Source organism: Alternaria metachromatica (assembly GCF_023757995.1).
Source record: "Alternaria metachromatica strain BMP 0045 chromosome Unknown scaffold_39, whole genome shotgun sequence".
Taxonomy (NCBI): domain Eukaryota; kingdom Fungi; phylum Ascomycota; class Dothideomycetes; order Pleosporales; family Pleosporaceae; genus Alternaria; species Alternaria metachromatica.
In genome coordinates, this window is record NW_026055530.1 from 78,312 (window position 1) to 91,893 (window position 13,582).

At 52.6% G+C, this 13,582-nt stretch overlaps 5 protein-coding genes across 5 annotated transcripts; 2 read left to right on the forward strand and 3 right to left on the reverse strand.

Moving 5' to 3' along the window:
* Positions 1–102: 102 nt before the first annotated feature.
* J4E83_009981 (uncharacterized protein) lies at positions 103–1,075 on the reverse strand (the record flags this gene model as incomplete). Its single annotated transcript, XM_049336865.1, has 3 exons — positions 103–332; positions 384–769; positions 996–1,075. 3 exons carry the CDS (start codon positions 1,073–1,075, stop codon positions 103–105), a joined length of 696 nt encoding a protein of 231 aa, XP_049183989.1.
* A 450-nt stretch (positions 1,076–1,525) lies between these two features.
* On the forward strand, positions 1,526–3,898 carry HSP78 (chaperone ATPase hsp78; the record flags this gene model as incomplete). Its single annotated transcript, XM_049336866.1, has 1 exon — positions 1,526–3,898. One exon carries the CDS (start codon positions 1,526–1,528, stop codon positions 3,896–3,898), a length of 2,373 nt encoding a protein of 790 aa, XP_049183990.1.
* Positions 3,899–4,582: 684 nt separating this feature from the next.
* Positions 4,583–7,619, forward strand: J4E83_009983 (uncharacterized protein; the record flags this gene model as incomplete). The annotated part of the gene is made up of 10 exons (XM_049336867.1): positions 4,583–4,960; positions 5,008–5,538; positions 5,588–5,665; positions 5,754–5,967; positions 6,041–6,434; positions 6,485–7,032; positions 7,079–7,193; positions 7,242–7,280; positions 7,330–7,468; positions 7,515–7,619. The coding sequence occupies 10 exons, from the start codon at positions 4,583–4,585 to the stop codon at positions 7,617–7,619; spliced, it is 2,541 nt and encodes an 846-aa protein (XP_049183991.1).
* Positions 7,620–8,039: 420 nt separating this feature from the next.
* Positions 8,040–9,713, reverse strand: J4E83_009984 (uncharacterized protein; the record flags this gene model as incomplete). Its single annotated transcript, XM_049336868.1, has 2 exons — positions 8,040–9,508; positions 9,563–9,713. The coding sequence occupies 2 exons, from the start codon at positions 9,711–9,713 to the stop codon at positions 8,040–8,042; spliced, it is 1,620 nt and encodes a 539-aa protein (XP_049183992.1).
* Positions 9,714–11,320: 1,607 nt separating this feature from the next.
* On the reverse strand, positions 11,321–12,248 carry J4E83_009985 (uncharacterized protein; the record flags this gene model as incomplete). The annotated part of the gene is made up of 2 exons (XM_049336869.1): positions 11,321–11,488; positions 11,538–12,248. 2 exons carry the CDS (start codon positions 12,246–12,248, stop codon positions 11,321–11,323), a joined length of 879 nt encoding a protein of 292 aa, XP_049183993.1.
* Positions 12,249–13,582: the final 1,334 nt, after the last annotated feature.

Consider the following 13,582-nt stretch of genomic DNA (forward strand, 5'->3'; position numbering starts at 1 on the left):
GTATTCGTCTAGCAACTGCTCATAAAGACGTGAAACCGTCCGTCATGATCATGCATAGTCTTCATCAAAAGGTCATAAAAAGGGCGCGCCAACAAGAAGCATCTACAACTTCTGCATGGCAACGATGTCGGTGGACTGGACGTGGTCCTCAAACTCTTCGATCTGTTGCTGGAGCTCGTCGAGCGAGACCTTGTCGTCCTCGACGACCAAGTTGATCTGGAGCTTCTTGATACCGAAACCGACAGCAACAAGCTGGGAGGCACCCCAGACGAGACCCTCCTTCTCGATGGAAAGAACGTTCGCCTTGAGCTCGTCCATGTTTGTCTCGTCATCTGAACAACGTTAGCATAAAAGCCCATTGGCAACTATGGGAAAACACATACCCCATGGCTTGACGTCCATAGTGACGATAGACTTGGCAGCAGGCTTGACCTTGCCGGCCTTCTTCTTGTTGTACTCGGCCAGACGCTCCTCTTTGATCCTGGCAGCCTCGGCGTCCTCCTCCTCGTCGTCGCTGCCGAACAGGTCGACCTCGTCGTCGTCGTCCTCAGCCTCCTTCTCAGGTGCCTTGGCGGGGTTGAGGGTGAGCTCGGAGGACTCGGGGCCGTAGGCGGTGAAGTCCTTGGTAGGGTCACCAGGAAGGGAGTCGAACTCGCCCTCGAAGGTGAGCATGTGGTTGTACCAGCGCCATGCGTATGGGTACTTCTCAGGCGCGGGGATCTGCTTGATTTGCTGGTAGACCTTTACATCGGCCTGCGATGGGGAGTAGCTGGGGCATGTTAGCCAATGACTCCTTCGTGATGTCTAGGCAAGATGTAGAAGGAGGGAAGATAGATCAGAGTTGCGACAAGCGCGTGGTTTTGTATTCAGATAGCGGGGTCTTAAGCCGCCTCATTAACACGGACCAATTGTTCTCATCATGAAAACTTGGGGGTGCGACGCAATGCAGGGAAGGTACAAAGCGGAGGGACATGTATGGCGGGGTAGGAACTTACCCAACAATGTAGCTGCGGGTCTTGACATAGTTGTTCAGGAGAGTCAGGCCTGCTTCGGAAACGAGATCGGTGAAACCCATAGTTGCAGATGTGAGTGCGAGTATGGTATGGGAGAATCGAAGGTGTTGTGTTGAGAGAAAGAGGGACGGCTGCAGTTTTTGATGGAGGCTGGAGGAAATTGCACTGAGAAAAACGCGCTAGCCTTGGCGCTAGCACGTGCCCCTCCCTGCCCGCGACAGTCACGAACACGAAGAGTCAACCAAGTCATACTCATGCCAATCTTTGTGCATCATCTAGATCTTGCACATAATACCCGCACGAACACATTCTCGTCTGCGCACTCGGCTTCCACCCGTATCGGTTGTGGATGCTGGAAGCCTGGAGTGTTTACTCATAGACGCGTAGAACTCTATCGAACCACCGCGCATCTTCGCCGAAGCCTGTGCTCCCGCCATCCATCACGAATATAATGATACCATCTCCATCTTCTCCAAACTGACTTTTGCTTGCTTTTTGACTCTGACATCGTCATGCTGACCAGTAGAGCACGCATAGCCGCGAGGCGCATCGCCTCCCCCTCGACCTCACGATCACTTCCCATCCGCACATCGCCGTCATGTCTCAACGCTTCCGCCATACGATTGCCTCAGCAGCAGAAACTCCTAAGACCACCTATATCGTCACGGAGCTATGCCACCAACGGAGGCCGACCACACCCTCCAGGGGGAACACATCGCATGAACCTGGGTGGCGAGCCGGAAAAGCCTGCGTTGGAACAGTATGGTGTGGATCTTACGGAACGAGCCCGTGATGGCAAGCTAGATCCTGTCATCGGACGAGATGGTGAAATCCAGCGTACCATACAGATTCTATCGCGACGAACGAAGAACAACCCCGTCCTGATCGGCTCCGCGGGAACAGGCAAGACTGCCATCCTGGAGGGCCTGGCCCAGCGTATTGTGAAAGGCGACGTGCCCGAGTCGATCAAAGACAAGCGTGTCATATCTCTTGACCTCGGGTCACTCATCGCCGGCGCAAAGTTCCGCGGTGATTTTGAAGAGCGCCTCAAAAGCGTCTTGAAGGAGGTCGAAGAAGCGAAGAAGGGTGTCATACTATTCGTGGATGAACTACACACGTTGCTGGGTCTGGGCAAGGCAGAGGGCAGCATCGATGCTAGCAACCTTCTGAAGCCCGCCCTCAGCCGTGGAGAGCTACAACTCTGTGGCGCAACAACACTCAACGAATACCGACAAATCGAGAAGGATGCGGCGCTTGCGAGACGATTCCAGCCAATTCTAGTTGGCGAGCCGACCGTACAAGACACAATCTCCATATTGCGCGGCATCAAGGAGCGATACGAGGTTCACCACGGAGTCCGCATTACTGATAACGCCCTAGTCGCCGCCGCTGCGTACAGCAACCGTTACATCACCGACCGTTTCCTTCCCGACAAGGCCATCGATTTGGTAGACGAAGCCGCGAGTGCCCTGCGCCTCCAGCAAGAGAGCAAACCCGACGCCATTCAAGAACTAGACCGTCAAATCATGACCATACAAATCGAGCTGGAATCGCTGCGGAAGGAGACAGACATTGCCAGCAAAGAGCGACGTGAACGCCTCGAGGAATCTCTGAAACAAAAGCAAGAGGAAGTCAAGGGCTTGACCGAGAAATGGGAGAAGGAGCGGGCTGAGCTTGACGAAATCAAGAACGCGCAGGAGAACCTTGAAAGGGCAAAGCTTGAGCTCGAACAAGCTCGCCGAGAGGGAAACTTTGCCAAAGCCGGTGAGCTGCAGTACAGCAGGATCCCTGAGTTGGAGCAGAAGCTCCCCAGAGACGAGGAGGTGACTGCAGGCGCCAACCGACAGGGCTCCTTGCTACACGACTCTGTGACTGCCGACGACATCGCGTCCGTGGTTTCACGCACGACCGGCATCCCGCTCTCCAAGCTCAACTCGGGCGAGAGTGAGAAGCTTATACACATGGAAGACACCCTACGGCAATACGTCAAGGGCCAAGACGAAGCATTGAAGTCCGTCGCAAACGCCATTCGTCTGCAGAGGGCTGGCTTGTCCGGCGAGAACCGACCCATCGCTTCTTTCATGATGTTGGGACCGACTGGTGTAGGAAAGACCGAAGTCTGCAAGAGGCTGGCGGAGTATCTGTTCAGCACTCCCCAGGCTGTCATTCGATTCGACATGAGCGAGTTCAGCGAGAAGCACACGGTTTCCCGCCTCATTGGTTCACCCGCAGGCTATGTTGGATACGAGGACGCTGGCCAGCTTACCGAAGCTGTCCGACGAAAGCCCTACGCGGTCCTCTTGTTCGATGAATGGGAGAAAGCTCACAAGGATATTTCGACGCTTCTTCTGCAGGTACTTGACGAAGGCTTCCTTACAGACGCCCAAGGACACAAGGTCGATTTCCGCAACACCATCATCGTCATGACATCGAACCTGGGTGCTGATATCATCGTTGGTGACGACGTGCTGGACTCGGCTGGAAAGGAATCTAGTGAAATCTCACCCGCAGTACGCAGCGCTGTGATGGATGTTGTGTCCGCCACATACCCACCGGAGTTCCTCAATCGTTTAGACGAATTCATCATCTTCCGCCGTCTGTCACGCGAAGCACTCAGAGATATTGTGGACATCCGTCTCAAGGAACTGCAGCAGCGACTTGACGACCGTAGGATCGTACTACAATGTCCAGACGAAGCCAAGCAGTGGCTATGCGATAGAGGATACGATCCAAAGTTCGGTGCTCGGCCGCTGAATAGGCTCATTGCACGTGAGATCGGCAATAGCCTGGCGGATAGAATCATCCGTGGAGAGATTCGCAGCGGAGACACGGCGAAGGTCGCCATCAACACGGACGGCACCGGTCTCACCGTTGCTGCCGCATGAAAAAGTATGACTAACGACGATATGACTGTATAACAGACTGTAAACTGTACTATTGTATGTACATCACGTAGCATCAACGGCGTTTGTAGGTAGGATATTTCCTCTCTGTAGATTGCACCAATGCATGAGAATCTCTTCTTTGATTCAGTGTCCCGAGGCAAGCACGCGTCGCGTAAGCTGCCATGCGCGACTTCCTCTTTCATCTCAACCCACACAGCTTGGTATTCTCTCACCTCACCGACACCCAGCCCCATCAAAGTCATCGTTCTCGATCCCCGCGATGGCGCGCAACTCTTCATACCGGAATCGGGGTAGTCGCAGCAGTGCTACCTCGCGCGGAAATCGCAGTAGTCAGAACCGCCGTACACCCACCTCCACTAGCAACTCACATGCATCGTCCACGCGCTCTGTTTCCAGTGTCCCTGCAGGGCCAAGCAGGCCGCGGGCAGAGGTTCATCGTGGAGCATTTCCGGATACATCAGTCAATACGCCTTCTGAGGGTCAGCATGGTGCCGACGGACACGACGACACATTGATCGAGGTCGTCATGGCCGTTGATATGACACCACGCGGTACAGTAGGATGTTGCTATTACGTCGCAAGAGATGAGAAGCTGTACTTCATGGAAGACATACAGTGCGGCGACGTCGACGTCATTGACTCCCGTGCGTTCCTCTCATCTCGATGCCTAGACCCCATGTTAACCACGGCGCAGTGAGAACATTTATCGAACCTACAGTGATCCTAGTATCAACAAAGATTGACGACAAAGTCATCGAACGGTTCGATCCAGAAGCCAGGAGCGACTGCGCAAGTAGCGACAACGACCAATTTCGCCTTCCATTTCTGCTGGAGGTGAGGCCGCCCAATGAGTTCTCTTACGATGCCGCAAAGAACAAGCTTGTCAGCCTTCGTTTGGGTGACGAGAATGGTACCCGTGTCAGTTTCAACATTCCAGGAGAGCTTGCATCAATGAACCACCTGGATGAAGAGGGAACGTTAGGCCAGCAAGGACAACTGCTCCGTCTAGCAGGATGGATTGACCTTGACAGCCGTTCAACGGTATTCTTACGCTTCCTGTGGGAAAAGCCGTCGCTAATATTGCACAGGTCGGCTGCGCTGGAGCACTTATATCGTATCTCCAACGCCGACGCGCTGCGGCATACCTGCCTGGCGATCGCTCAGCTTATCTCATGTTCCGTATCACAACACTGGAGATGTTCAGTCTTCGAGAGACGATGTTTATCAACGCGGATACGCTTCACTCGTTACAGATCATGGGTGCCGAATCGCATCCGCACTCGCACAACAAAGGGCCGACCAAAGCGAGCTCCGGCGAAAAGGAAGGGCTCTCCGTGTATGGGCTGTTTCATCATCTCGCTCGAACACCACAAGGAAGGTTCCTGCTTCGGCAACAGTTCCTTCGCCCTAGCCTCAATATTGATGCTATCAACGAAAGACTGAGCACGATAGCGGTCTTCGTCCGTCCAGACAACGATCCCGCTTTACAGGCACTTGTACAGAATCTCAAGAACATCAGCAACATGCGTGCCATGATGGTCAACCTGAGAAAGGGCGTGGGTGGCTCAACGAAAGCAGGCGGAGGATTTTCCAAAAGCATATGGACATCCATCAGAGCGGTACGTCTCGCAACCCCACCGTCGTACGTCATCAGGCTGATCGTGACAGTTCGCATTCCATGCTCTCAAGATCAAAGACACATTGCAGGATGTTCTCGGCGGTGAAACTCTAGCTATCAGGAACAAGGTACTTACAATTACTAGCCTGATAATCACCACAAGGCTATACCAGTAGCCTGTGGTGGTTCATAGGATCACGATGTTGACATTTGCAGGTCTTCGAGAAATTCGAAGGTTACCATTTAGCTCAGATCGGAAGAAAGATCAGTGAGACCATCGACTTGGCCAATTCGGCAGAAGAAGGTCGGACTGTCATCATGCCCGGCGTTGACGACGAGCTGGATCAGATGAAAAGGACTCTGGACAGTCTTGACGACTTCCTCAACCGAGTAGCGCGGAAGTTGTCTGAGAAGATGCCCTCTGACATTCGTACGTCGATACGCTCTCAATGCTGAACATTGCGACTCCAAAGTTATACCACGTCAAACACTGACCAGACTAGGTGCCACGCTGAACGTCATCTACTTCCCGCAGATCGGATTTCTCTGCACCACTCCCGTTAATGAATTGAGTGGAGACGCCGTCTATCAGGGCACCTTCGACAGTCCTTGGGAGAGAATGTTTGCTACTGAAGAGCAGGTCTACTTCAAGAACAGCGAAACTCGTGAGATGGATGATCACTTCGGTGACGTGTACGGCATCATCTCGGATCGCGAGATTGAGATCAGCCATGAGCTTGCACAGTATCTGTTGCAATATGAAGAGCTGCTGACATCTTGTTCGGACGTATGCGGAGAGCTTGATAGCCTGCTTGCATTAGCACAAGGTGCGAAGATTTACAAGCTGTGTCGCCCCCGGATAACCCATGACAATGTCATACGTATCAAGGGTGGCCGGTGAGTCTACTGATCGTGGAGGCGGCATGCAGCCACTGACTTCAGTCTAGCCATATCCTGCAAGAGCTCACAGTATCATCCTTCGTCGCGAACGATACGACTCTAATAGGCGGGGAGGGCGATAGAGCTTCGGAGGAAGACGCCGATGATAGCTATGGTACCGGTACCCAACCGATTACGAGCTCAGCGAGTCGCCATACCTACGCGCACAAGGATAGCGCAAGCATGCTTGTATTGACAGGGCCCAACTACTCAGGCAAAAGCGTGTACCTGAAGCAGGTCGCGCTCATCGTATACATGGCCCATGTTGGATGTTTCGTCCCAGCAGATAGCGCAAAGATTGGGTTGACGGACAAGATTCTTTCCAGGGTCACGACGCGCGAGACGGTGTCTCGTGTTCAAAGCGCTTTCATGATAGACCTTCAGCAGATCTCACTCGCGCTGAGTTTGGCGACGCGTCGCAGCTTGCTCATCATCGATGAGTTCGGCAAGGGGACAGAGTCCAGCGATGGTGCTGGTCTGGCATGCGCAGTCATGGAGTATCTGTTGAGTCTGGGCTCGGAGCGACCAAAAGTCATTGGCGCTACGCATTTCCATGGTATGTGAGCTTCATGTATGCATGAATCAGCTGCTAACACTACCAGAAATCTTCGAGATGAACCTACTCAAGCCAAGGCCTGCTCTTGCGTTCGGCCACATGGAAGTGCGCATCGATGCCGAAGCGTCGGAAGTCAACGAGCAGATAACCTATCTCTACAAGTGAGTTCACTAAGATGCTAAGAGATGAAACATACTGACAGCATTCAGTTTTCGCGAAGGTCGAAGTACCTCAAGCTTCGGTACATGGTGAGCTGGGAGCTCTCGCTATTGCTAGCAACTATTAACACTAAAACAGCTGTGCCGCCATGAACGGTGTACCTCCCGAGATCATCCAGCGCGCAGAAAATCTCATCCTCCTTTCCGTCCGCGGCGAAGACCTGGTAGCTGCATGTTGCCAGATGCCGGAAGATGAAGCTGCGGAACTCGAAGAAGCGGTACGTACTTGCGAGTGGTTGTAAGGGTCAACTGACACCGGAACAGGAGCAGATCGCGAGATACTTCCTCGAGGCCGACGTCTACCAAGACCCGAAGAACACCTTGGCGGATATTCTGACTGTATCCACGACCACAGATTCGCGCAATTAGTAGTGGTGGAGCTGATCTGTCTGTGGGGCATGTGGGGCACGTACAAGACTGTGTTATGGAATGCGTGGAGAACAACGGCTCGTGTGAACTCAATGCTTTACTATATCATACACAATGTATTAAGATAGCCGAATCATGGGCGAATTGATCATTCCATCATGCCGCATACCGAAAGACTACCAAGATCACCACGCCAACCATTGCAAATGCACATCCAACCAAGAAACCCATCGCTCCGATCCAACTAACCATGATACCCCAGGTAACCCCCAAACGCCAGCGCCATCATCCAAACGAACAAAATAAACGATCAACCCTAGACACGGCCGACGCCCTCAACCCAAACTCAGAACTCCACCGTCCATCCCCGCGCCATCCCTGGTGCGCCGATTAACATTACCACATCCATTCAACATCCATCTACCGCCTGACCTCAAAATCGCGAAACGTAACCTTCTGATCCGTAACATCACTCCCACTATCACAGCCATCCCTCGGACTAACACTCGGCGTCGCATTCCCATCCGTCAGCGCAAAAATACCCATAACCGTGCCCGTGAAATCCCTCGCACTCAACATCCTCGTATCCACGACATCAACCTGATTCCACCGCCTATCTCTTTCCGGGTCGCGGAACTCGAGTGCATACCGCTCTTCTGCGGCTATAATGCGGAGGTCGACGGCCGTGGAAGAGCGGGAAACGGGTTCGGGGTAGGAGGCTGTGTACTCGTAGTCTTTGGATGCGTCGACGAAGTGGACGTGAATGAGGCGGGTGGAGAGGCAAACGGAGATGCTGGCGTGGCGGAGGGGGTCTTTGTAGATGGTCAGGCCGCCGATGGCGTTGGAGTGGGTGGCTTCGTTGTCGAGGAGGACGGTGGCTGTTGCGATGGTTGTTATGCTTCGTTGGCGGCGGGCGAGTAGGGCTAGGGGTGCTGATGCGGCGGAGAGGCTCGAAGTGGTGGGTGTAAGCGTTATTGAGGAAGCTTTCTTGTACGGCCGTCGCAAGGGCTTGTGCAGGTATACGTCGTCGATGTGAGGCTTCAGTTGACGGACGTTCTTGAGCAATTGTGCAGCGGCGAAACCCATCTGCACTGTGCGCGGTGTGCTGAACGACATTTGTGGCTGCTCTATCGTGGGCCATTCATCCTGCGGCCACTCGACTGTTGTGAGAAAGGTCTCGCGACCCATCGGTGCTGACTCCTGGTCTCCTCGTACTCCTAAAACTGCTGCCCACCATTCCCCATTCACGTCTTGGAAGATCTCACCGTGACCGATATTTTGCACATACTCGTTCGTGCCATCTGCTGTCAGTACAGGATTGTGCGGACATTGCTCATACGGGCCCCATATGTCTTTTGAGCGTGCTATTGATAGCATATGGTGTGCGAACGTTCTGCCTTGTGCTACAAGTAAGTAGTACCAGCCATCTTTCTTGTAGATGTGCGGCCCTTCGGCGTCGCCATCTGGAAAGGCACCCAAGATTTCTCGGGTCTCAGATAAGGGTTGTCCGGTATTCACATCGATCTCAAATTGCTTGATCGTGCAAGTAGGCTCCCTTATGCGGTTCATCATCCATGAGCCTTGAATGTAGGCGCGATTATCGTCATCGAAATAGAGAGAAGGGTAAATGCCGGAGAACTCAAAGGGTATCGCATCGCTCCAAACATCGGACCAGATGTCTCTTGTATGAATTAAGAAATTGTCTGTTCGCCAGTTGTTGCTTTCGGGATAGCAGTTGGTACAGACAATGTAGAAGGTGCCGTTGTGATGACGAATTGTGGGTGCGAATAGGCCTCCGGATGCTACCATGACATTGCCGTCCTCAAGCGGCATCGCCGCTGTAACAGCATTGCTCAGGTCGAGTTGTGAGGATCTATTGATTGCGTTTCCTAGAACGCTTCAGCCGATGCTCACATCTTTGCAGTATGCGCACAGAAACGAACCAATGTGTTTCCAGTCTTGCAAATTTGTTGATGCATATATCGGAATACCTGGGAACAGATGAAAAGAAGAAGTTGCGAGATAGTAGATTCCGTTCACAAGGACGACAGTTGGATCAGGAGCGAAGCCAGGTATGATGGGATTCCGGAACATGCTTCAGGCTTTCAGTGTGCACAGTGAGACAGCGAGACAGCGATCGAGAGGTTTGCAAAGTTCGGAGGATGACGCGACGTGGACTGAGTCGCGTCGAGCGGTTCCGATCGGAGAGAATTACCAATTGCGGGCTTGATAGCAAAGTGGATTCGGTGTTCGGTGTCGGGTTGGATTGCTACTGCCTTAAGTTGGAATCCCACTCTGTCGTGCTGTATTACTCCATGGAGAAATCTGCGTCCCGTGTTTTGCGCCTCCGTTTCACCACGGAGAAATATGGAGCGCTATACCAGAAGCGTAACGGAGTCGCTCGTTCCACCGCCCATTCGGCTGTAATCCGCGAGCCACAATCCCCGGCAGTTGACAAATCGTGAGTAGCGCGTATGCATGATTCGGGGGTCGCCATTTCGCCGTGGAGGAATTCCACGCTACCTCGAACGCTGCTGCGAGTGCAGACGAGTAGGTGGCTCCGCGACGCGAGTATAAGTATCGCGACTGCAACGACGTTTTCATGTAATTCTAGCGCATCATTCAGGTTGCGCGCGATTTTTTTTTCTGGCTTTTCGTTACCATACTGATGATGCCTAATATTGGAAGGGTCGGATGAGGAGACTGCCCACGACAAAAACGCACCAATACGGACCAGGGATCACAAACGTTATCGTGAAAGCCTAGGTCTTCGCGATCTTGGGCAGCGAAAGTGAACGTTGGCTTGGTTGATGTTTCGTCGGGTTTCTCTCGGATCAGTGGGTCGACTATTTCGGAACGGATGTTTTCTCATCTTCCCGCTTCCGATCAACTATGGTTTCGAGCTTGCTTTGGTCGGCAGCATCATCCCTATTCCCGCATCCTTAGATCATTCGAATCGAACGACAGCTAACGGCGCCGTTGAGACAAGCGCATGCGATCGGTAAGTACCGAATGCTGCGACAAGTGTCGGTATCTTGATGGCTGCATTTGACGATGACTGTATCGCAGAGAAGATCGGTCGTCACAAGGTAGCCATTCTTGGTCGTTTGCATTGTATTGCTGGAATCTTCGTCCAGAGTTTCGACAACTATAGTGTGCTGCTTTCATGCGAAAAGCTCATCGGCGCACTGGATACGGCTTTGAAGAGTCGCTCGCTTCCGTACGTGTCGCGGAAATCATATCCGACAATCTGCGGGGTATGTGTTTGACTTGGTGGTGGATTAATTGGCCTTGTTTCGTAGTTTGGGCGACAACACTACTCCTGCTAGGATGCCATGATCGTTGCCGGCCAATGGTCTTGCGTACACGCCGGCTGTGGTGAATCATACATGAGAAGCGACTGGGGATGTCGCGTGCCCGCCCTTGCTCAACTACCACTCCCCGTGCTGATGGCCACCATAGGCACGTTGCACCTTCCCGAGTCTCATGTATAGCTGATTTTCCACGGATAGCATGCGAAAGCCATGATGTCTCTGTGTAAGTTCAACGGGCGGAATTGCGAATTTGTACCATTGCACAGGGAGTGGCAGTACAAGAGGAGGGCGTAATGCGATCCGAGGGTGCATCGTATATCGAACGCTTCAAAAGCGTGAATTTGCGCTGTACACTGATAGTACGTCTTGAGTACATTGTCAAGTAGTCTAGAAGCCGCGATTATAGTCGAGCTCCTCGGAGACGCGAGAATCCAGTCTCGATAGCACATCTAAGAGGGTGAGGAACAACGACTTCGCACGTTCCTTCAGGGATGTGTTATCGGTCTCTTGTACAATGCTGAGTAGAGTTGCTCCCATTCGTCGAATCATTTGCACCTGCGATGCTGTCAGTGATACTGCATGGATGAAGATGAAGTAAACCTACGCAAGGCTCTCCATTCACTTGAAGGGACTCGAAGGATGCTTCTGATAGTATGCGGACCATGTCACTAGCGACATCGATCTTTCTCAACGCAATCCCGTATGCCCGGCCAGGAACGCCTAGGTGCTCAGCTACTCCGCCATCGTAGAATCTCTGGAGCAGCACTAGCTTCAGACAGTAGTAGGTGACGCATAGATTTACTCTTTGAATATCAAAGGCCCGTTGAATCCTGGCCATGGTTGCTGGATCAGATGTATTCGTGGTGTCCGGCACCTTGACATCAAATCGGAAGTGATCGATCATGCCGATGAACTCAAGGTAGTCGGTGATGACTATCGTGTGTTGAGGGCCAACCAACGCAGAGCCATCCGTAATGCCTTCGTTCCAAACATCAAGAGTGTCGAACTTGATGATTATGTCGGATGCTTTCGTCCATAGGTCTTGGCAAAGATCAAATCCCTGGCTGACCATGCTCTCTATATCGAGAGCGTTTGGAGTGGTCGAGTAGTCCAGCAAAGGCGCGTCAGATGACGGACGACGCCAGTAAGATGTGGTGATTTTAGCTCCTACACAAAGGCGATGAAGCGATATTGGACGACTGATCAGGATGGATGCGGACCTGTCGACAGCATGAATCTGCCAGAAGATGTTCTTCAACAGATGTTCCTCCACTGGGTCAAGATTCTCGAATGAAGATTCTTCGTAGAGCCGCATTTCTTGTGTCAGGCGTATGGCTTCCCCTAGTACGTGCCAGCCTAACCTCGTCTTTCCAATAGCACGCAAGGCGTTGGCATGGTAGAATCTCGTCACCAGAGCGGTATAGTCGGGCTGCTCGATATCTTCAAGATTTATGTCAAGTCAGCCAAAGTATTCCTTCAGAACGTTGAGAACGTTTCACAAACCGTAATCTTGATGTAGCTTCAGCGTCTCCCGTGAGGCTGTAAGGAATTGACGTCCAATCTCTTCCCGCATCGGGAAAACGGACGCAGGTAGCATGATAGCCGTGCACGCACAAATTGCTGTCAGGAGTGTGCGGTTACGTGATGACACAATATCTCCAGAATCGAGACCTGGTGATTGCGATGCTGATGAGGGATTGAGAACGCCGTGGGCTCCATCACCTTCCAAGAGGGGGGCCATGGCGCGAATGGACGGTTCGTGAACAGTGGGTGCTATAGGAAAGAGGTAATGCATATACAAGGTGATCAACTGATCCGCAATGATATGGGGTGCAAGCCCCGTCGGTAGTTGCACGTGAGGTGAGGACTGTGAGCGTCTCGCGGCATTCGAAGAAGCGCCTCTTGACATGCTTGTCGGGGTCTGCACTTGGATTGTGGGATTGCAAGAGCGGATATCGCGTTGGTTGGCCTGGCTAGCTGCAGCTGACATCGATCCATGATCAGAAATTCTGAAGGTCGGTTGCGTGGTCGCATCTCGTTTGCGCTTTGGTCCTCTCTTCTGAGGTGCTATTGTGTAGACACACTCCAATCGAGAGATATGGCAATTTGAACATGGTGTAGATATTGCATCGCACTACTGGTGTTAGCGAAGTTTCTAGATGTGCCTTCTTCCGGTTGCATGTGCGTTCAATGTCTCACCCTGACTTTGCGACGTTTGCAGGCATCGCAGGCTCTTTTCGTGACAGGTGCGTTCGACCTGGCGGTGTCATCAGGCACATTCACATCACCATATGAAGCGTCTGGAAGTTCGTCTAGAGATGTCATCGGATGTGTTGTGGCTCCTGAAGACTAAAAGGTGCAGGCTGGACGGTCGCAGGGGTAAATCTCCGTGGAGAAATGAGGATGGGGAAATTGAAGATCTTCCGGGGTCGGCGAAACTCCGACGGTAGGCCATGTTGAGCGATAGCGCCCCCACCCCTGCGCATGACGTCGCGACGCTGTTCATGTATCGCGACTTGCTGAAGTCCTTTTGCTGTCGCGGATGTCGTCAAGCATGAGTTGAAAGCGATGAGAGACGATTTGAGATCGACTCAGTGAAGTCGTAGGGGACGCCAGTTCCCCAATGCTCTCTTCCTTACGCCCAGCCTC